The following is a 24,152-nucleotide window of genomic DNA, read 5'->3' on the forward strand; positions in this document are numbered from 1 at the left end:
TGCTACCGTCAGGGAGGAGGTACAGGAGCCTCGGGACCCACACCACCAGGTTCAGGAACAGTTATTACCCCTCAACCATCAGGAAGGAGGTACAGGAGCCTCAGGTCCCACACCACCAGCTTCAGGAACAGTTATTACCCCTCAATGATCAGGAAGGAGGTACAGGAGTCTCAGGTCCCACACCACCAGGTTCAGGAACAGTTACTACCCCCTCAACCATCAGGAAGGAGGTACGGGAGCCTCAGGTCCCACAACACCAGGTTCAGGGACAGTTATTACCCCTCAACCATCAGGAAGGAGGTACAGATGCCTCAGGTCCCACAACACCAGGTTCAGGGACAGTTATTACCCCTCAACCATCAGGAAGGAGGTACGGGAGCCTCAGGTCCCACACCACCAGCTTCAGGAACAGTTATTACCTCTCAACCATCAGGAACTAGGTACAGGAGCCTCAGGTCCCACAACACCAGGTTCAGGAACAGTTATTACCCCTCAACCATCAGGAAGGAGGTACAGGATCCTCAGGACCCACACCACCAGATTCAGGGACAGTTATTACCTCTCAACCATCAGGAAGGAGGTACAGGAGCCTCAGGACCCACACCACCAGGTTCAGGGACAGTTATTACCCCTCAACCATCAGGAAGGAGGTACAGGAGCCTCAGGACCCACACCACTAGCTTCAGGAACAGTTATTACCCCTCAATGATCAGGAAGGAGGTACAGGAGCCTCAGGACCCACACCACCAGGTTCAGGAACAGTTATTACCCCTCAACCATCAGGAAGGAGGTACAGGAGCCTCAGGACCCACACCACCAGGTTCAGGAACAGTTATTACCCCTCAACCATCAGGAAGGAGGTACAGGAGCCTCAGGACCCACACCACCAGGTTCAGGAATAGTTATTACCCCCCCCCCCCCAACCATCAAGAAGGAGGTACAGGAGCCTCAGGACCCACACCACCAGGTTCAGGAACAGTTATTACCCCTCAACCATCAGGAAGGAGGTACAGGATCCTCAGGACCCACACCACCAGATTCAGGGACAGTTATTACCTCTCAACCATCAGGAAGGAGGTACAGGAGCCTCAGGACCCACACCACCAGGTTCAGGGACAGTTATTACCCCTCAACCATCAGGAAGGAGGTACAGGAGCCTCAGGACCCACACCACTAGCTTCAGGAACAGTTATTACCCCTCAATGATCAGGAAGGAGGTACAGGAGCCTCAGGACCCACACCACCAGGTTCAGGAACAGTTATTACCCCTCAACCATCAGGAAGGAGGTACAGGAGCCTCAGGACCCACACCACCAGGTTCAGGAACAGTTATTACCCCTCAACCATCAGGAAGGAGGTACAGGAGCCTCAGGACCCACACCACCAGGTTCAGGAATAGTTATTACCCCCCCCCCCCAACCATCAAGAAGGAGGTACAGGAGCCTCAGGACCCACACCACCAGGTTCAGGAACAGTTATTACCCCTCAACCATCAGGAAGGAGGTACAGGATCCTCAGGACCCACACCACCAGATTCAGGGACAGTTATTACCTCTCAACCATCAGGAAGGAGGTACAGGAGCCTCAGGACCCACACCACCAGGTTCAGGGACAGTTATTACCCCTCAACCATCAGGAAGGAGGTACAGGAGCCTCAGGACCCACACCACTAGCTTCAGGAACAGTTATTACCCCTCAATGATCAGGAAGGAGGTACAGGAGCCTCAGGACCCACACCACCAGGTTCAGGAACAGTTATTACCCCTCAACCATCAGGAAGGAGGTACAGGAGCCTCAGGACCCACACCACCAGGTTCAGGAACAGTTATTACCCCTCAACCATCAGGAAGGAGGTACAGGAGCCTCAGGACCCACACCACCAGGTTCAGGAATAGTTATTACCCCCCCAACCATCAAGAAGGAGGTACAGGAGCCTCAGGACCCACACCACCAGGTTCAGGAACTGTTATTACCCCTCAACCATCAGGAAGGAGGTACAGGAGCCTCAGGACCCACACCACCAGGTTCAGGAATAGTTATTACCCCCTCAACCATGAGGAAGGAGGTACAGGAGCCTCAGGACCCACACCACCAGGTTCAGGAACAGTTATTACCCCTCAACCATCAGGCTCCTGAACACTCATCTGTTGAGATTTTCACACAACCAGTGATCTCACTTTAAGGACTCTTTATCTCATGTTCTCGTTATTTATTGCTGTTTATTTATATTTGCATTTGCACAGTTTTTGTTGTCTTCTGCACTCTGGTTGATCGTTCACTGATCCTGTTTACAGTTACTATTCTATAGATCTGCGGAGTGCGCCTGAATCTCTGGGCTGTATATAGTGACATATGTGTACCTTGATAGTAAACCTTGTTGGGAAGGAATTGGCTTTGTTGAGGAGGTCGGGAGAGCTCAGAAGGGTTTGGACAGATGAGGAGAATAGGCAAAGAAGAGGCAGATGGAATACAGTGCGAGGAAGTGTATGGTCATGCACTTTGAGAGAAAGGAACGTAGGTACAGACCAGGAGTTCCCAAACTTTTTCTACGCCACGGACCCGTACTACTAACCAAACGGTCTTTGAACCCCAGGTTGGGAACCCCTGGCGGAGGGTATACAAACTCAGAATTCGGAGGTGCAAAGGGACCTGGGAGTCCTTGCTCAGGATTCCCTGATGGTTAACTTGCAGGTTTGAGTCGGCGATGTGTACTGGGAGCAGTTTTGGGCCCCTTATCCGAGAAAAGGATGCACTGGCATTGGAGAAGTTCCAGAGGAGGTTCACGGGAATGATGCTGGTAACGAAAGGGTTGGTGGCCCTGGGCCTGTACTCGCTGGAGCTTAGGAGAATGAGGGAGGAGATCTCATTGAGCAGGAGAGTCTAGGACTCGAGTGCACAGCTTCAGAAGACTATCTCTTTAAAACGGAGACATCAGCTCCCACTTTGTCACAATGGTTCTCTCAAGTGATGCTACGTCTTAGTTTGGAGAAAATTAGAAGTCGAACCTTTGATCCTTTATTTGATTTTGAGAAAAGATGGGGCTCATTTGCTCGTTATTATTATTTGAGCTAATTGTTAGATTTTTTTCCACGACCTCATTGTAATTTTTTTTTGGTATATTTTCTTTTCTTGCTGGCGGTTTGATGTTTATTTTTAGAAGCTTTTTGTATGACGCATGGCTCCGGGGTTGAACACCTAATAGGTTCTTTTTTTTTCTCACTTTTTCTGCTTAGTAGGTTTTTTTTTGTTTATCACAAATTTTTTTTCAAGATAATGTCTTTTTTGAGACATTGTAAGTGTTGTTACTTCAAAGTACTCCTGTTATTTCTTTTGTATAATATAACCATAAAAAGATTTGAAAAGAAAGAAAGAACAGAGACGAGGAGGAATTCCTTTAGCTAGAGGGAGGTGAATCTGTGGAATTCATTGCCACAGTCGGCTGTGGAAGGCAACCATCGGGTGTATCTAAAGCAGAGGTTGACAGGTTCTCGAGTAGTCAGGGCGTCAGGGGTTACAGGGAGAAGGCAGGAGAATGGGGCGGACGGGGATAATAAGTCAGCTGTGATGGAATGGGGGGAGCATGCTGGAAAGAAATGGATCCATCAGGCAGACGCAGCATGGATTCAGCAAAGACAGGTCCTGTTTGACAAACTTACTGAAGATCTTTGAGGACATAATGAGCGCAGTGGATAGAGGGGAACAGATGGACGTTATTTACTTAAATTTCCAGAAGGCTTCGACACGGTGCCACATAAAAGACTTATCCATAAGTTAAGGACGTATTAGCATAGGATAGAGAATTGGTTAACTGATAGAAGGCAGAGAGTTGGGATACATGGGTGTCACTCTGGTTGGTAATCAGTGTGTTGCAAGGGTCGGTCCTGGACCCACAGCTGTTCACGGTATATATTAACAATCCGGAAGAGGGGACCGAGTGTAGAGTATCTGAGTTTAGAAACGTAGAAACATAGAAAATAGGTGCAGGAGTACGCCATTCGGCCCTTCGAGCCTGCACCACCATTCAGTACGATCGTGGCTGATCATCCAACCCAGAACCCTGTACCAGCCTTCCCTCCATACCCCCTGATCCCTTTAGCCACAAGGGCCATATCTAACTCCCTCTTAAATATAGCCAATGAACTGGCCTCAACTGTTTCCTGTGGCAGAGAATTCCACAGATTCACCACTCTCTGTGTGAAGAAGTTTTTCCTCATCTCGGTCCTAAAAGGCTTCCCCTTTATCCTCAAACTGTGACCCCTCGTTCTGGACTTCCCCAACATCGGGAACAATCTTCTTGCATCTAGCCTGTCCAATCCCCTTAGGATTTTATATGTTTCAATAAGATCCCCCCTCAATCTTCTAAATTCCAACGAGTATAAGCCTAGTCGATCCAGTCTTTCATCATATGAAAGTCCTGCCATCCCAGGAATCAATCTGGTGAACCTTCTTTGTACTCCCTCTATGGCAAGGATGTCTTTCCTCAGATTAGGGAACCAAAACTGCACACAATACTCCAGGTGTGGTCTCACCAAGGCCTTGTACAACTGCAGTAGTACCTCCCTGCTCCTGTACTCGAATCCTCTCGCTATGAATGCCAGCATACAATTTGCCTTTTTCACCGCCTGCTGTACCTGCATGCCCACTTTCAATGACTGGTGTATAATGACACCCAGGTCTCATTGCACCTCCCCTTTTCCTAATCGGCCACCATTCAGATAATAATCTGTTTTCCTGTTCTTGCCACCAAAGTGGATAACCTCACATCTATCCACATTAAATTGCATCTGCCATGAATTTGCCCACTCACCTAACCTATCCAAGTCACCCTGCATCCTCTTAGCATCCTCCTCACAGCTAACACTGCCGCCCAGCTTCGTATCATCCGCAAACTTGGAGATGCTGCATTTAATTCCCTCATCTAAGTCATTAATATATATTGTAAGCAATTGGGGTCCCAGCACTGAGCCTTGCAGTACCCTACTAGTCACTGCCTGTCATTCTGAAAAGGTCCCGTTTATCCCCACTCTTTGCTTCCTGTCTGCCAACCAACTCTCTATCCACATCAATACCTTACCCCCAATACCGTGTGCTTTCAGCTTGCACACTAATCTCCTGTGTGGGACCTTGTCAAAAGCCTTTTGAAAATCCAAATATACCACATCCACTAGTTCTCCCCTATCCACTCTACTAGTTACATCCTCAAAAAATTCTGTGAGATTCGTTGGACATGATTTTCCTTTCACAAATCCATGCTGACTTTGTCCGATGATTTCTCCGCTTTCCAAATGTGCTGTTATCACATCTTTAATAACTGACTCTAGTATTTTCCCCACCACCGATGTTAGGCTAACCGGTCTATAAATCCCCGGTTTCTCTCTCCCTCCTTTTTTAAAAAGCGGGGTTACATTAGCCACCCCCCAATCCTCAGGAACTAGTCCAGAATCTAAAGAGTTTTGAAAAATTATCACTAATGCATCCACTGTTTCTTGGGCTACTTCCTTAAGCACCCTGGGATGCAGACCATCTGGTCCTGGACTAGTCCTTATGTTCTTATTTTCGACGAGATGAATGGCCTTTTCTTCTCCTATATCTTACAATCTTCTAAACCTTCTTGTCGAGGTTCCTTCTCATGATAGAGTATTTAAGTGGTAACAGATTGCAGCGTGCCGCTGTGCAGAGGGACTTGGGAGCGCTTGTGCATGAATCACAAAAGGTTGGTTTGCAGGTGGGACGTTGGCCGTCATTGCTGGAGGGATTGAATGTAAGAGCAGGGGGGTTATGCTGCAACTGTACAGGGTACTGGTGAGGCTGTACCTGGAGTACTGCGGTGAAAGCTGGTGAAAGACATAGATCGAGTAGACAGCCACCACAGTTTTCCCCAGGGTGGCAAGAGCTAATACCAGACGATGTCTGTTCGAGGAGAGTGGAGAAGGTCTGGGGAGAATGTCAGAGGGGTTTTTTTTTCCTTGCAGAGAGTGGTGAGTACGTGGAAGGCACTGCTGGGACGGTGGGTGCAGCCACACACAAGCTGATCAGGGCAGGGTGTTTAGGTGAAGTTAAGATGGCGCTAAACGGCAACTCCTTTGCTCGTATCTTCAGAAACAGCTCCATTTCCATCTTTAATATCTTTATTTTTCCCCTTTCAGGGTTCTTTTGAAGACCCTGACCTGCAGTTACATGCTGACTTTGGTTCCTTGCGAGAATGGGACCTGTCCTCGTGGTTTCAGGGCCGGCCGTCGTTGTTCGGCACGCCAAGGGCTCGGCCTGAGAGCCCGGCTCAAATTCGGGGCTCTGGATGGATGGACGGATCGAGGGTTGGTGTCACGGCAGGAGACCCGTGTGTCGTTGGTGAGGCCGGAAAATCTTCCGCTGGGGACCCAAAGACCCGAGATCTTTGCCATCTTCAGGCACGGAGCTCATGAAAAGCGACGAAACGGACTTTTTAACATCGTAAACCAGCGGGTTGTTGTTATGTCTCCCTGCTCACTGGAAAAATGGGGGACACCTCCCTCTCCCTTATTAGGGAGACAGAGAGAGAACCTGTGGTTTGCTGAATACCGGGTGAAACATGAAGTCTTTGGGGTAACTGCAAGTCTGTGTCTTTGCTGTTGCTTTGCTCACGCTTGAGTGCTTGGTGGCGAGTGCCGATGCGGGGGGGGGGGGGGTAATGTCGCTCGCTGCCACTTACACGCGGGAGGGGGGGAGCGGTGGCGGAGGGGGGAATTTGGGGTTCTAACTTTTAACTGTCATTCATCCTTTGGGGCACTTCTCTGTTCTCGTGGGTGTTTGCGAAGAGAAAGGATTTCAGGATGTGTACTGTATACATTTCTCTGGCATTAAATTGGACCTTTGACGCTTTGAAATGTGTGCATTCCTGTTTTGTTTTTCGTTATTTGTTTAGAGATAGTGCAGACAGGCCCAATGAGCCGGCTACCCAGCAACCCACCGATTTAACCCGAGCCCGATCACGGGACAATTTACAACGGCCAATTAACTTACGAATCCGGTACGTCTTTGGACTGTGGGAGGATACCGGAGCGCCCGGAGGAAACGCACGCGGTCACACGGGAAGGAAACGTACAAAATCGTCACAGAGGACGCCGGAATCGAAATCCGACGCCCCAAGCCCTACCACATCCACCCGTCGCGCTTTTCATAACCACTAAGGTATCCCAGAGTTTTGCAGAACTGGTATAGCCTTTTTCTGGAAATGTGGTGTCGTGTAGGAAACCTGGCAGCTGGTTTTAACACCCAGGAAGTTCCCAGAGCAGCCAAAAACAGGGCTTCGTCAGTGACACTGGTGCGAGGGTAAGCCCCGGTCGAGGACAGGGCTGCCTTTCGCCCCTCCCTTGAAGAGGCTACGCAGGTGAATGCGTTACAGTACGCTCAGCTGAGGGAGAGCGAAGTGAGACCAGGGTTTTGGGCTCTCCCCTGCGACAATTCTCACGGGAGATTAGAGATCGGTTTGATTTGTCGCACGTGCATCGGAACGGACGGCCAACGCTGTCCAAGGATGCGCCAACGGTGGGAGGGAGGGATGGGGGCAGCGCGCACGTGTCAACGCGCTTCCGGTGCTAACGCAGCGTGCCCGCAATTCACTAACCCTAACCGGTACGCCGTTGGAATGTGGGAGGAAACCAGAGCACCCGGAGGAAACCTACACATTCACAGGCAGAGCTTACAAACTCCTTACTAACCCGTACGCCTTTGGAGTGTGGGAGGAAACCAGAGCACCCGGAGGAAAGCTGCGCGGTCATGGGGAGAGCGCATGATCTCATTAGAGACAACAGCAGGAACCGAACCCCACTCTTCTGATCCCCGGCACCATAACAGCATCAGTCTGGTCCTAATAGCTAACTTGTTAACCTGAGAAACCACGGCTAGCCAAGGTGTCCGAGTGAAAGAAGGGCTCACCTGGAGTCGAAGAGGGTTCCATCCAGCAGGCTGGCGTTGTAATGATAGCGAATGAAGTCTCCGGACTCGATCTTGCGGGTGCATGGCTCGGGAATGACCTGGTTCTCCACCGAGATGGTGTCGTTCTGGTTGTGTAGGTCCAGCAGTAAGGTGTCGAACACCAGGCTGGCCTGCGGAGGGATCTCTTCACCTAACGGGCAGGTGGGGGGGGGGGGTGGAGGGAGAAAAGAAATCCAAATCAACTCGGAGGGAGGCCTGGCCTGCTGAATGAAGCGAAACGAGTGCCAAAGGCCTCAATGGAAAATCCCACCAAAAGCAATGCATACGGCCCAGTCCATCAAGGGTAAAGCTTCACCCCCCCGCCGACCACTGAGCACCTCTACATGAAATACTATCAGGAAAATATCATCCCTCATCGGGACCCCACCATCCAGGACATGGTGCCTTCAGGAAGGAGGTACAGGAGCCTCAGGACCCACATCACCAGGTTCAGGGACAGTTATTACCCCTCAGCCATCAGGAGGGAGGTACAGGAGCCTCAGGACCCTCACCACCAGGTTCAGGAACAGTTATTACCCCTCAACCATCAGGAAGGAGGTACAGGAGCCTCAGGACCCTCACCACCAGGATCAGGAACAGTTATTACCCCTCAACCATCAGGAAGGGGGTACAGGAGCCTCGGGTCCCACACCACCAGGTTCAGGGACAGTTATTACCCCTCAACCATCAGACTCTTGAACTAAAGGAGATAACTTCACTCAACTTCACTTGCCCCATCACTGAAATGTTTCCACAACCAACGGACTCATTGTCAAGGACTCTTCATCTCATGTTCTCGATATTTATTGTTTATTTATTTATTTGTTATTACTTCTTTTTGTAGTTGCATCCAGTTTGTTGTCTTCTGCATTCTGATTGAATATTCTAGTTGTGTGATCTTTCATTGGTTATTATTCTATAGATATATTGAGTATGCCCACAAGAAAATGAATCTCAGGGTTGTATATGGTGACATATATGTGGTAGACTTCTGTTCCCAATGTCCCATGGACTCCTAAACAATTCTGGTCCCATGTCTCATGGACATCTGGTCAATTCTAGTCCCATGTCTCACGGACATCTGGTCAACTCTGGTCCCATGTCTCATGGACATCTGATCTACTCTGGTCCCATGCCTCGTGGACATCTGGTCAACTCTGGTCCCATGTCTCATGGACAACTGGTCAACTCTGGTCCCATGCCTCATGGATCTCTGGTCAATTCTAGTCCCTTGTCTCATGGACATCTAGTCAACTCTGGTCCCATGTCTCATGGACATCTGGTCAACTCTGGTCCCATGAACCTCTGGTCAATTCTGGTCCCATGTCTCATGGACATCTGGTCAGTTCTGGTCCCATGTCTCATAAATCTCTGATCAATTCTGATCCCATGTCTCATGGGCATCTGATCAACTCTGGTCCCATGTCTCATCGACATCTGGTCAACTCTGGTCCCATGCCCCATGGATCTCTGGTCAATTCTGGTCCCTTGTCTCATGGACATCTAGTCAACTTTGGTCCCATGTCTCGTGGACATCTGGACAACTCTGGTCCCATGTTTCGTGGACATCTGGTCAATTCTGGTCCCATTAACTTCTGGTCAATTCTGGTCCCTTGTCTCATGGACATCTGGTCAACTCTGGTCCCATGTCTCATGGACATCTGGTCAACTCTGGTCCCATGAACCTCTGGTCAATTCTGGTCCCATGTCTCATGGGCATCTGGTCAACTCTGCTCCGATGCCTCATGGATCTCTGGTCAATTCTGGTCCCTTGTCTCATGGACATCTAGTCAACTCTGGTCCCATGTCTCATGGACATCTGGTCAACTCTGGTCCCATGAACCTCTGGTCAATTCTGGTCCCATGTCTCATGGGCATCTGGTCAACTCTGCTCCGATGCCTCATGGATCTCTGGTCAATTCTGGTCCCTTGTCTCATGGACATCTAGTCAACTTTGGTCCCATGTCTCGCGGACATCTGGTCAACTCTGGTCCCATGAACCTCTGGTCAATTCTGGTCCCATTAACTTCTGGTCAATTCTGGTCCCTTGTCTCATGGACATCTGGTCAACTCTGGTCCCATGTCTCATGGACATCTGGTCAACTCTGGTCCCATGAACCTCTGGTCAATTCTGGTTCCATGTCGTGTGGACTACTGGTCAAATCTACCCCTCATGGTGTTATGCCCCACAGTGTTGTAGAGCTGGGTCGGTTGATGGGACTTTGCTTACCGTATCCAGTTTCCCCATAGGCCAGGAACGGGGGGATGGTGATGACCCGTCTCTCTCCGACACACATCCCCAGGAGTCCTTCCTCCATCCCCTTGATCAACCAGCCGATCCCCACATAAGTGTTATACGTCTTCAGGCGGCTGTGGCTGGAGGATGAGGATGAGGAGGAGGATAAGGAGGAAGAAGAAGTGAGGGAAGTTTGAAGAGGGACTACTGAGAGCAGAAAGGGTACAGCAGACAGACGCAAGGGCTTCACCCTGACCAGAATCTGCCACATGTTCAGTCCCACCATTTCTGCCCCCTTGCCACCGCTTCCCTGTCTCTCTCCCCCCCCACCCCCTCACTCCCCCACCTTGTGTAATTTATCCAGCTTCACAGAAACGTGGAAAACCTACAGCACAATACAGGCCCTTCGGCCCACAATGTCCTTAGCTTATAAATTACCTAGGGTTACCCATAGCCCTCTATTTGTCTAAGCTCCATGTACCTGTCCAGGAGTCTCTTAAAAGACCCCATTGTATCCGCCTCCACCACCGTCACTGGCAGCCCATTCCACACACTCACCACTCTCTGTGTAAAAAACTTACCCCTGACATCTCCTCTGTACCTACTTCCAAGCACCTTAAAACTATGTCCTCTCCTGCTAGCCATTTCAACCCTGGGGGAAAAGCCTCTGACTATCCACATGATCAATGCCTCTCATCATCTTGTACACCTCTATCAGGTCACCTCTCATCCTCTGCCGTTCCAAGGAGAAAAGGCCGAGTTCACTCAACCTATTCTCACAAGGCGTGCTCCCCAATCCAGGCAACGTCCTTGTAAGTCTCCTCTGCACCCTTTCTATGGTTCCCACATCCTTCCTGTAGTGAGGTGACCAGAACTGAGCACAGTACTAGAAGCAACACTATTACCACTTGGGGTGCCCCAGAGTTCAGTGTACAGTTCTGATGACTTTTTTGCGGGCAGCTAACAAAATTTACTCCCCCTGAACTGCTGTTGCTGCCGTCTGCCTTGTTTCCGGTGCACCATTCTGATCCATCAACCCCCTAGCACCCCAGGAACCTGTGCACACTGGACGCAAAACGGTTGGGGGGGGTGCCGCGTTAGCTGTCACCGTGGGGGCAACGGAGACCGGCGTCCTCTGTCAGGAGTTTGCACGCGCCCTTCCCCCCTCCCCCCGCCGTGACCGCGTGACCTTCCTCCCGGGCTCCCCCCCGGTTTCCTCCCACGGGTACAGGTGACTTCTGCTGGGATTAGACTCGGGGTACTAGACGCTGGGTGGTGCGGGCTCGTTGGGCCATTCCACGCTGTGTCCCCCATCATAATGTAAATAACACAACCCAGCACGGGCCAGATGGGCCGAGTGGCCCTTATGCCTGCGTGCACAAAAGATCCGCCGATCTGTTCCGGTGATGCTAACTCGGGGCTGGGTGTTGGTGAGACGTTGCTGGCCGGGGGCAGTGGGGTGGGGAGACGGACGCCGTGGTGTTTACGGGCGGGCAAGACTTGGTGTCATCCCCGACTTCATGTGTTGTGGGTTTCTGCTGCTCCCCCTCCCCTTACGCGCACTAGAGACTGAGGGACTGTCGCCCCTGGGGGTGGGGGGGATTAACGCCCACGCCACCCACGGCAGAGCGTAACGCGCCGCGCCCCGATCCCCGGCTCCACCTGGAATCGAAGAGCGTCCCGTTCAGCAGGGTACCGTTGTAGTGGTAGCGGACGTAGTCAGTGTTCTGCACCGTGCGGTTACAAGCGGCCGGCCTGTAGGTCGTCCTCGTCCGCACCTTGTCGTTGGCGTTCCAGATGTCGTGGAGGACGACGTCGAAGTACAGCGTGGAGTCTGGAGGGATGACTTTGTCTGGGGGGGGTGAGGGAGGGAGGGATAAAAAAAATGTTGCCGTAGAACCCTTCTGGCATGAAGATGGTCACAAAACAGGCAGGACTAAAAGATAGAGGGGTCGTCGTTATCAGCCACACGGACGTCGGCGCAGACATGGGTGGAAACCGGAGCACCTGGGGGAGACGCACGCGGTCGCTGGGGGGGGGGGGGGAGTGTCAGAGCTGGCAGCCACTGAAGTGAGGTGGGACACACAGCAGCCAGATGTCCACAGACCAGGGCACATCTGGGTAAGGGTGGGACCAGGCACATCTGGATCAGACAGGACACAGACGATGCACATCTGCATCAGCCAGAATACAGAGCATGTACACCTGGATCAGATAGTGCATGGACCAGAAACATCTGGATCAGACAGGGCACAGACCAGAAACATCTGGATCAGACAGGGTATAGGCCAGAAACATCTGGATCAGACAGGGTATAGGCCAGAAACATCTGGATCGGACCAGAAACATTTCAATCAGGTGGACCAGGCACATCTGGATCAGACAGGGCAAGACCAGGCACATCTGGATCAGACAGGACCAGAAACATCTGGATCAGACAGGGCACAGACCAGAAACATCTGGATCAGACAGGGCATATGCCAGAAACATCTGGATCAGACAGGGTATAGGCCAGAAACATCTGGATCAGACAGGGTATAGGCCAGAAACATCTGGATCGGACCAGAAACATTTCAATCAGGTGGACCATCCACATCTGGATCAGACAGACCATCCACATCTGGATCAGACAGGGCACAGACCATCCACATCTGGACCAGACAGGGCAAGACCAGGCACATCTGGATCAGACAGGGCATGGACGAGGCACATCTGGATCAGACAGGGCACAGACCAGAAACACCTGGATCAGACAGGGTATAGGCCAGAAACATCTGGATCAGACAGGGTATAGGCCAGAAACATCTGGATCAGACAGGGTATAGGCCAGAAACATCTGGATCAGACCAGAAACATTTCAATCAGGTGGACCATCCACATCTGGATCAGACAGGGCAAGACCAGGCACATCTGGATCAGACAGGACCAGAAACATCTGGATCAGACAGGGCACAGACCAGAAACATCTGGATCAGACAGGGCATAGGCCAGAAACATCTGGATCAGACAGGGTATAGGCCAGAAACATCTGGATCAGACAGGGTATAGGCCAGTAACATCTGGATCGGACCAGAAACATTTCAATCAGGTGGACCATCCACATCTGGATCAGACAGACCATCCACATCTGGATCAGACAGGGCACAGACCATCCACATCTGGATCAGACAGGGCAAGACCAGGCACATCTGGATCAGACAGGGCATGGACCAGGCACATCTGGATCAGACAGGGCACAGACCAGAAACACCTGGATCAGACAGGGTATAGGCCAGAAACATCTGGATCAGACAGGGTATAGGCCAGAAACATCTGGATCAGACAGTGCATGAACCAGAAACATCTGGATCAGACGGCGGACAGCTGGGTCAGTCAGGGCGCCCCACTTTGACCAGGGCAGCCACTGCAGACAGAAGAGAAAGTGGGGGGGGGGGGGGGGGAGGTACAGTTGCCTTACCAACTCCTTGGCTGCCGTAACCGAGGTGAGGAGGGATGACGATGCGACGCCTTTCGTTCACGCACATTCCCAGGAGAGCTTTGTCCATTCCCGGAATCAGCCGCCCCTTTCCCACCAGCACGTTGAAGGTGCTCTTCCGGTCGTAACTGAGGAAAGGAAATACGGGACTCAAATGAAAACTCCCCAGCAGCACACACCTCCGCCTACCCCACTCAAGGAATACCGTACAGGAGATTATTAAATACCACTAAAGAGACAGATTAACGGTGGCTTACTGGCACCTCAAACTCAATCACGTGCGGCGTAGCCACAAAGCCGGCGGGCAGAAGGGGCAAAGGTGGGTCCCTGCTGGAACCTTAAAGCCGGTCGCTTTGGGCGGACGGGGCTCGTCCTGGAGGAGGGAGGCCCCGACCCCGAACCTCCCTCTGACTTGCGGCCGCCCCCCACCCCTGGGAGCGAACCCCCAGAGGCAGGGGAGCCAGACTCTCAACTCCGGAGGCAGGGGAGGAAACCGGAGCCAGACTCTCAACTCCGGGTGCCAAACTGCGTCGGTCTCTGCCGTTCCCCTGGATTCACCAGCTGTTGCATTGGATCTCTGGGATCTGACATCCATGCCTGGCCAGTAGTGGGGGGGTGGGGGGGGGTGGGAGGCCACCACTACTTGCACCATCGGGCGCAGGGTACAGCACCTGCCCAAATGAAGGACTTCTCCCTGACAATCAGCAGAGCGTAGGACGGTTAAAAAAAAAAATGCCTAGCCGTGGGTGTAACGCTTCACAGTGCCACCGACCCCGGGTTCACTTCCCGTCGCTGTCTGCAAGGAGCCGGTACGTTCTCCCAGCGACCGCGCGCGCATCCTCCCACGGTCCAAAGGCGTACGGGTTGGTAGATTAACCGGGTGCATCGGGCGGAGCGCGGTCTCATCGGGCCGGAAGGACTCCCTGACGCCGTGCTACGTCTCTCTAACTACAATGAATAATTATATCTTTCTTTTTCAATCTTTTTATTAGTTTTTCAAAGATATAGACATGACATGGGTAGTACAAACTTATTGGGAATACATTGTTATAAATAACATGAGTGATTGTGAAGCCAAATAATACTTAAATGATAAAACTCCCAGTCATATAAGATACCAGTGAAGAATATAAAACAAAGAAAAATATCTAAACAAAAATCATAAAAAAGGAAACAAAAAATAACCCCCCCCTCAAAAAAGAACTAATCTAGACAGAATTAATCAACTAAACTAAAAAAAAAAAGACCTGGGCTGTTTCAACATCGTAAAAAATGGGAGAAAAGAAAACCTTAGTGTCGACGACTCCGTTCCTCTCAACCAACACTACAGGGAAGTAAAATAAGTTTCGAAATGGTCAAATTACATCAAATGAAAATGCTGAATGAATGGACTCCAAGTCTTTTTGAATTTAATGGAGGGGTCGTAAACCACACTTCTAATTTTTTCCAAATTTAAACACAACATAGTTTGTGAAAACCACTGAAATATGGTAGGAGGATTAATCACTTTCCAATTCAGCAAAATGGATCTTCTAGCCATTAAAGTGAGAAATGCAATCATCCGACGAGCTGAAGAGGTTAAATGATTTGAGTCTATCATTGGTAATCCAAAAATAGCAGTAATTGGGTGAGGTTGTAAGTCTATATTCAAAACCGTTGAAATAACATCAAAAATATCTTTCCAATATTTTTCCAACAAAGGACATGACCAAAACATGTGAGTCAAAGAAGCTATCTCGGAGTGACATCTATCACATATAGGATTTATATAAGAGTAATAACTAGATAGTTTATCTTTGGACATATGAGCCCTATGCACTACTTTAAACTGTATCAACACATGTTTAGCGCATATAGAAGATGAATTAACTAATTGAAGATTTTTTTCCCCATTTTTCAATCGGTACAGTAATCTTAAGTTCCTTTTCCCAATCAGTTTTAATTTTATTAGGTACATCAGGACATAAATTCATAATTATGTTATAAATAATTGCTACAGCATCTTTCTGAGAAACATTTAAATCTAAAATTTTTTTGCAAAATATCCATTGGATATAAGTGTGGAAAATTAGGAGAAACAGTAATTAAAAAGTTTCTAACCTGTAGATATCTAAAAAAGTGAGATCTAGGTAAATTATATTTATTAGATAGTTGATCAAAAGACATAAAACAATTATCCAAAAATAAATCACGAAATCGTACTAGACCTTTGATTTTCCAATCTAAATAAGCTTGATCCATAGAGGATGGTGGAAAAAAGAAATTAGATATAATAGGACTTGCTAAAATAAATTGGTTCAACCCAAAAATTTTTGAAATTGAAACTATATACATAAAGTATGCTTAACTATTGGATTATTCATTTGTTTATACAATTTAGAAAGAATGAAAGGAAGTCCCTAAAATTGAACCCAAAGAAAACCCTTGTAATGAATTACATTCAAGATTTACCCAATGTGGACTTGAAATTACATCCAAGTCCCGTAACCAGAATTTTAAGTATCGAATGTTAATTGCCCAATAATAAAATCTAAAATTTGGGAGCACTACCCCCCACCCCCTCTTTTTTAGATTTCTGTAAGTGCCTTTTACCTAACCTGGGGTTTTTGTTCTGCCATATATATGAAGAAATTTTTGAGTCAACATTATCAAAAAAAGATTTTGAAATAAAAATTGGAACTGATTGAAATACATATAGAAATGTAGGCAAAATAATCATCTTAATAGCATTGAGCCGACCGATCAGAGACAAAGACATTGGTGGCCATTCAGTAAACAAAAGTTTAATCTGATCAATTAAAGGTAAAAAATTAGCTTTAAATAAATCTTCATACTTTTTTGTGATTATAATCCCTAAATATATAAAAGAGTCAGTAACCAATTATATCAATAGTCGTTCCCCCCCCCCCCCCCCCCAGTGGGAAGCCGTTCACCCTCCTATCAATGTTCTGGACGGGAGGTATCAAGTGTAATATATCCAAGTTTGATCGAGATTACAAAGCTGGGGGGGGGGGGGGCGGGGGAGATCGTGCAAGAACTTCAGGGAGTAATAAATAGGCCAAGTGAGCTGACAGCGGGATCATCCGTCTTGGAGCTCAGAGCTGGTTCCACAATCCGTGGACACAAGCAAAACGCGGGTAGAACTCATCAGTCTGATGGCCTGGTGGAAGAAGCTGTCCCGGAGCCTGTTGGTCCTGGCTTTTATGCTGCGGTACCGTTTCCTGGACGGTAGCAGCTGGAACAGTTTGTGGTTGGGGTGACTCGGGTCCCCAGTGATCCTTCGGGCCCTTTTTACACACCTGTCTCTGTAAATGTCCTGAATAGTGGGAAGTTCACACCTACAGATGGTTCTCTTAGTTTGGAGAAAATCAGAAGTCGAACTTTTGATCCTCGATCTGACTTTGAGAAAAGGTGGGGTTCATTTGCCCGCTACTATCATCTGATCTGAGTTAATTAAGATGGTTTCCTTCTGATTTTTGTTTAAATGGATTTGAGTTGGTGGATTGATGTTTTTCTTTTATGGAAGCTTGTATGGCGTATCGCTCCGGGGTTGTGCTCCAAATGGGGTTTTTTTTTGGGTTTTTTTCCTTAGCAGTGTTTTTTTTGTTTTAGTTAGTACGGGTTCTTTTTTCCAAAAAAAAAATAGTTTTAACACTTTATTTTTTCTTCTTGTTATTGATATATTGTTTCGCTTTGTTAATCAGTTATTTAGTAATTTAATTCCTCATTGTACATATTGACATGTTGACTTGATTACTTTCATGTATTTTTTGTTGATCTTCAATAATAATTAATAAAAAAGATTTAAAAATGTAGATGTCCTGAGTAGTGGGAAGTTCACATCTACAGATGCGCTGGGCTGTCCGCACCACTCTCTGCAGAGTCCTGTGATTGAGGGAAGTACAGTTCCCGTACCAGGCAGTGATGCAGCCAGTCAGGATGCTCTCAGTCGTGCCCCTGTAGGATTTGGGAGCCCACAGCAAACTTCTTTTACCCTCTTCCTGATGGTTGAGGGGTAATAACTGTTCCTGAACCTGGTGGTGTGGGTCCTGAGGCTCCTGTACCTCCTTCCTGATGGTTGAGGGGGTAATAACTGTTCCTGAACCTGGTGGTGTGGGTCCTGAGGCTCCTGTACCACCTTCCTGATGGTTGAGGGGTAATAACTGTTCCTGAACCTGGTGGTGTGGGTCCTGAGGCTCCTGTACCTCCTTCCTGATGGTTGAGGGGGTAATAACTGTTCCTGAACCTGGTGGTGTGGGTCCTGAGGCTCCTGTACCTCCTTCCTGATGGTTGAGGGGTAATAACTGTTCCTGAACCTGGTGGTGTGGGTCCTGAGGCTCCTGTACCTCCTTCCTGATGGTTGAGGGGTAATAACTGTTCCTGAACCTGGTGGTGTGGGTCCTGAGGCTCCTGTACCTCCTTCCTGATGGTTGAGGGGGTAATAACTGTTCCTGAACCTGGTGGTGTGGGTCCTGAGGCTCCTGTACCTCCTTCCTGATGGTTGAGGGGTAATAACTGTCCCTGAACCTGGTGGTGTGGGTCCTGAGGCTCCTGTACCTCCTTCCTGATGGTAGAGGGGTAATAGCTGTTCCTGAACCTGGTGGTGTGGGACCTGAGGCTCCTGTACCTCCTTCCTGATGGTTGAGGGGTAATGACCGTTCCTGAACCTGGTGGTGTGGGACCTGAGGCTCCTGTACCTCCTTCCTGATGGCAGCAGGGAGAAGAGAGCATGGCCTGGGTGGTGGGGTCACTGTTGATGGATGCTGCTTTCCTGCATCAGCGCTCCACACAGATGTGCTTGATGGTGGGGAGGCCTTTGATAATATGCTTACTTTGACTTTGGTTTTGGTGGCCTTAAGGTGTCAATGGATGTTTAATCATTTGACAAAGTGTCAGTAGAAGAGATTACCTTGTTAGTTTCCAAAGCAAATCTCTTCAGCGGCCTCCCGCTCTGAAGTGGCAGCTGCACTGTGAACGTTTCTGTCCGGTTACCCTGGGGAAGGGAATATGGTTTGTCTGCTACAGGTTTCCAAACACAAACCAAAGAAAATCTGCAGACGCTGGAAATCTAGAGCAACATACACACAAAATGCTGGAGGAACTCAGCAGGCCAGGCAGCGTCTGTGTGTGTGTGTCTGTCTGTGTGTAAAAAAAAGTACATTTGACACATCGGGCCGAGACCCTTCAGCAGGACTGGAGAAAAAAGAAAGCTGGGGCGTAGATTTAAAAGGTGGGAGGAGGGGAGGGAGAAACACAAGGTGATAGGTGAAACCGGGTGGGGGACGGATGAAGCAAGGAGCTGGGAGGTTGATTGGTGAACGAGATACAGGGCTGGAAAAGGTGGAGGGGAGGAGCCTGATAGGAGAGGACAGAAGGCCGTGGAAGAAAGAAAGAACAGAGAGGTGGAGCCCCAGAGGGAGGCGATGGGCAGGCAAGGAGGTAAGGTGAGAGAGGAAAAAGGGGGTGGGAAATGATGAAGGGATGGGGGGGGGGGGTCATTACCAGAAGTTGAAAAATCGATGTTCATACCATCAGGCAAAGGCGGTTTTTGATTTGTCAGGATGTCAAGAGTGTCGGGGAGAAGCCAGAAGAATGGGGTTGAGGGGGATTATAAATCAGGAATGACAGGCTAGATTCGACGGGCCGAATGGCCTAATTTCTGCTCCCATGCCTCATGGTCTTACGTAATTGACTGGTTATCTTTTGAATTAACTGATGGCTATCTCCACCCGATCGCCACTGAAGATGTTTGAATTTCTGCACTTAAGTGACCCAGCTTGAAAATGATTGTTTTTTTTAAATGGGAGAGTTTGCATAAAGTCAGATTTCTGGAAGTCAGGGCATTTTCAACCCAGGGAGCAGCTCCACCGTGTGCACAGGGCTGGTCATGTGCCTTCGTCGGTATCTGGGACCCCGAGCCCGCAAGGCAGTAGGAAAATCGGATTCAGCAGTGTGGGATCCCGGGGGAGAAGATCGGCCGGGGGCCGAGGATCTTCCAGCAGAACCCGGACTCTCGGGGGAATGAGGTCCACTCCACCCAGGGAGGAGCCTCGGCAACAACCTTCCACTCAGAAAGACCAAGGAACTGGCTGTGGAATTCAGGAAGGGGAAGATGAGGGAACACACACCAGTCTGCCTCGAGGGCTCAGCGGTGAGCAGTTTCCAGCTCCTGGGTGTCAACATCCACAGGACACTCAAATATGCTGTGCAGGTTGACTCTGTGGTTAAGAAGGCATACAGTGCATTGGCCTTCATCAATCGTGGGATTGAGCTTAAGAGCTGAGAGGTAATGTTGCGGCTATTTAGGACCCTGGTCAGACCCCACTTGGAGTACTGTGCTCAGTTCTGGTCGCCTCACTACAGGAAGGATGTGGAAACCATAGAAAGGGTGCAGAGGAGGTTTACAAGGATGCTGCCTGGACTGGGGGAGCATGTCTTATGAGAATAGATTGAGTGAACTTGGCCTTTTTTCCTTGGAGCGACGAAGAATGAGAGGTGACCTGATAGAGGTGTACAAGATGATGAGAGGCATTGATCGTGTGGATAGTCAGAGGCTTTTTCCCAGGGCTGAAATGGCTAGCACAAGAGGGCACAGTTTTAAGGTGCTTGGAAGTCGGTACAGAGGAGATGTCAGGGGTAAGTTTTTTTACGCAGAGGGGGGTGAGTATGTGGAATGGGCTGCCGGCGACGGTGGTGGAGACGGATACGATAGGGTCTTTTAAGAGACTCCGGGATAAGTACATGGAGCTTAGAAAAATAGAGGGCTATGGGGAACCCTGGGTAATTTCTAAGGTAAAGACATTTTCGGCACAGCTTTGTGGGCTGAAGGTCTATCCCTGAAGACCTATCCCTAGCCCAACACACCGATGCAATTACAAAGAAAGCAGCTGTATCTCACTGGGAGTTTGAGGAGATTGGATACATCACCAGAGAAGCCAGCAAATTTCTACAAACATTCTGACCGTTTGCAACACCGTCTGGTGTGGAGGGGCCACTGCAAAGGATCGGAATAAGCTACAGAAAGTTGTGACCTCAGCCATCTCCGTTATGGGCACCGGCCTCCCCAGCATCTAGGACATCTTCAAGGAGCGATGCCTCAAAAAGGCAGCGTCCGTCATTAAGGACCCCCACCACCCAGGACATGCCCTCTTCTCATTCCTACCATCAGGGAGGAGGTACAGGAGCCTGAAGGCACACACTCAACGATTCAGGAACAGCTTCTTCCCCTCTGCTATCAGATTCCTGAATGGACATTGAACCCATGGACACTACCTCACTGCTTTTTCTCGCTTCTTGCATTACTTACTTTTTAAAACAATTCTTATCATAACTCAGTAACTTTTTATCTACTGCGCTGGCCTGCTGCAGCAAAAGAAGACATTTCACAACATATTCCAGTGGATAAAAAAACCCGATTCTGATTGTAAACGCAGTGTGGTAGAAACTCACCAGATCGACAAGTGGCACCTCAGTTGTCTGGGTCCGTAAACTGCAGGGTTCAAGGGATGTAAACCCTCGAATACTTAAAGACCTAGATAGAGTGGATGTGGAGAGGATGTCTCCTATAGTGGGGGGAGTCTAGGACCAGGGGACACAGATAGGGTGGATGTGGAGAGGATGTTTCCTATAGTGGGGGGAGTCTAGGACCAGAGGGCACAGATAGAGTGGATGTGGAGAGGATGTTTCCTATAGTGGGGGAGTCTGGGACCAGAGGACACAGATAGAGTAGATGTGGAGAGGATGTTTCCTGTGGTGAGGAAGTCACGGACCAGAGGACACAGATAGAGTGGATGTGGAGAAGATGTTTCCTATAGTGGGGGGAGTCTAGGACCAGAGGACACAGATAGAGTGGATGTGGAGAGGATGTTTCCTACAGTGGGGGAGTCTAGGACCAGAGAACACAGATAGAGTGGGTTTGGAGAGGTTTTTTCGGAGGACATGGTCACATTACAGAGGGACGTCCTATGTTTTGGGGTCCAATGGAAAGAGGAATCTGAGTGTGAAGTACAACATGATTGGGGTGGGCGGGGGTCGCGCCGACAGAATAGTGGGGGATAATACATCCCCCGGCGTGGTTGGTGGGGGGGGGGGGTGTCCAGAACCACGTCTGTTAGCCTCGGGGCTCAGGACTGGAGACAGAAATGAGAATTTTTTTTTACACCCAGAGTGGCGGAGGAGACGGAAAACCTGAGAAGATTCACGTGGCAACTTGGTGCCGAGGTGAAAGGTCAGTCATACGGTGCGGCCGGCTCGAGGGGCCGAAAGGCTGACTAACTATTTGTTAGGTCCGGCCGCACTCTGGAGAGCCGACACGGAACGGGGCTGTCCCGGGGCGGGGGAAGACACCCCTCCCCACCCGCGCTACGTTCAGAAAAGTTAACGGGCAGAGGCAGGCGGGGTGAGTGTGTATTTACTGGGTCCGTGGGATTTTGCTGCGTGGATCTGGGCCTTCGATTTCCATGAGCAAGGCAACGGGCCGGCCGAGGTATCATCCCGCACCGGCAGCGCCTCCCGCTGCGGACCCGCTGATGTGGCAGTGGTCGGGAGATGGGGACGGGGAATATATGGAGAACTGTACTGGGGCGGAAATTTGGAGAGGAGGGACAGGAGGGAGGGGAGGGGAAGGAGGGAGGGGAGGAGAGGTAAGGGGAGTGATGGGATTGGAAGGAGGGGAAGGGAAGGGTGAGGGGAGGGGGTGAGGGAGGGGAGGTAAGGGGGCTGGGGAGGTGAGGAAGCTAGGGTAGGCGAGGGGGCTAGGGTATGGTAGAGGAGGGGCTAAGAGGGAAGGGGAGAGGAGGGGAGGAGGGAGGGAATGGAGGGGAGGGGATGGGGATGAAGAGGGAGGAGGGGGACAAGGAAGGGGAGGAGAGGTGTGCTTAAATTTCGCCGTTTCGTTCCTGCGTGTCTGCAGTCCCGCAGAAGTGGCGAGCGACTGGGGTCGCCGATCCCGAGGTTCTGCCAAAACACGGGTAACGGCGGAGACCCACGATCAGATGTCCGACAGAGACGAGGCCCCTTTAAAAACACTTCCCGGAGATACGAGAATCCAGAGCCACAAACAGTCCGCTGCAGGAACTCACCGGGTCCAGCAGAATCTGTGGGACCGGGGGAGGTGGGGGAAGCTATTGTCGACGTTCGGGACCTCCCCCCTACTCACACACCCACCTTCAGATGCTGCTCGACCCGCTGAGTACAATACACACGAAACGCACCCTGGAAACAGGAAGCCGATAATCAGCGATTTACGAAGATTCCCGCTTTTTTTTTGGGGGGGGTCCCAACCCCGGGATCCACCAATCCCTTGTTCATGGCCCATAGCAATAACAAAGGCCCTCACTACGCCACAGTGACCCAGGCCTGGCTGGGCTCTGCGGATACCCAAGATGCTGGAATATCCGGCGGATTGTTTCGCGGCCGGAGTCCGTGGCCAGTTCGATTCCCTCCCTCCCCCTCCGTTTTTACCTGGAGTCGAACTGGTTCCCGTTCGCGAAGGTGCCGTTGTAATGGTAGCGGATGAAGTCCCCGGTCTGCACCTCCCGCGGGCACTCGGGTGGGACGAAGTATCTGTCAACCAGGACGTCGCTGAGGGGTCCCGGCTCGCAGAGCACCGCGGCCAACAGCAGACACACGCAGACCAGCACCAGCGGACTCATGGCGGAGGAAAGGATACAAGGTAACGGGAGCTTGTTGGTGGAGGGGGGTTACAAATGTTTCCCCGTGAGAAAAAACCGGTGTACGAAGTTGCAGCGAGAAGGACCCGGGGGCAGTTTCCAGTGATCCTCCTCGGTGGCGAGCTCAGCCTCGTCTAACCGCCCTCCCCCCCCCCCACCCGCCAGCACGCCCCCCCCCCGCCCCTCCCGGCTCTTCCCTCAGGAATGTTGCAAACGTGTAAGGCGGTCTTTGGAGGCAGGATGTAGTTGGCCGAGGAGCGCGGCTCCGCCTTTCCCGCATCAGCTCCCCCCACCTCCCCAAAGCCGCCACTCCAGCGCCGGCCGCCTTTGCCTCCCACCCCCTTTGTCAAAGTCGCCGATGGCGATCGGGGGGAACAGCTCGGCCGGCGGGAGGCAGCGAGATGAAAGGGTGTCAAGACCCTCTTCAAAGCGGGGAGGAGGGAGCGGACCCTGCGCGAAGCTAGCGCCCGCCGCCGCTCAGTTTTAGACCGGGCGTGCAGCAACCAGTCAGCGGGGAAAACAGGTCCGCGCAGAGACTGGAAATCCGGAGCAACACACGCACAAAAAAAAACGCTGGCGTCTCTGGGAAAGGATAAAGTGAGAAGGCTTAAGGGTCAGATTTCTGCCCCACCGTAAGGCGCTACCACAATCAAATCCGGGTTTACTGTCACCGACTTGTGTCGTCAAATACTCTGTTTTGCGGTAGCAGTGCAAGGCAATCAGTAAAATATCCTACCAGTTAATTTATTGTCCTGACGTTCATTTTCTTCACGACCCTACTCAATAAATCGGTAATTGAATGATAACAGAATCGATG

General features: G+C 50.3%; 1 protein-coding gene across 1 annotated transcript in view; it reads right to left on the reverse strand.

The window, feature by feature from the left end:
- The window catches only part of LOC140191846 (peptidyl-prolyl cis-trans isomerase FKBP10-like), a 57,945-nt gene extending 34,450 nt beyond the window's left edge, over positions 1 to 23,495 (reverse strand). The window contains exons 1-5 of the mRNA XM_072249637.1: positions 23,127 to 23,495; positions 13,647 to 13,792; positions 11,852 to 12,041; positions 10,184 to 10,329; positions 7,915 to 8,104 (exon numbers count right to left, since the gene is read on the reverse strand). Coding sequence (XP_072105738.1) covers positions 7,915 to 8,104; positions 10,184 to 10,329; positions 11,852 to 12,041; positions 13,647 to 13,792; positions 23,127 to 23,317 — 863 coding nt within the window. The 5' untranslated portion in view covers positions 23,318 to 23,495. The remainder of the gene's footprint in view (positions 1 to 7,914; positions 8,105 to 10,183; positions 10,330 to 11,851; positions 12,042 to 13,646; positions 13,793 to 23,126) is intronic.
- Between the last annotated feature and the right edge of the window lie 657 nt (positions 23,496 to 24,152).

The sequence above is a fragment of the Mobula birostris genome, chromosome X (assembly GCF_030028105.1).
Source record: "Mobula birostris isolate sMobBir1 chromosome X, sMobBir1.hap1, whole genome shotgun sequence".
Lineage (NCBI taxonomy): Eukaryota > Metazoa > Chordata > Chondrichthyes > Myliobatiformes > Myliobatidae > Mobula > Mobula birostris.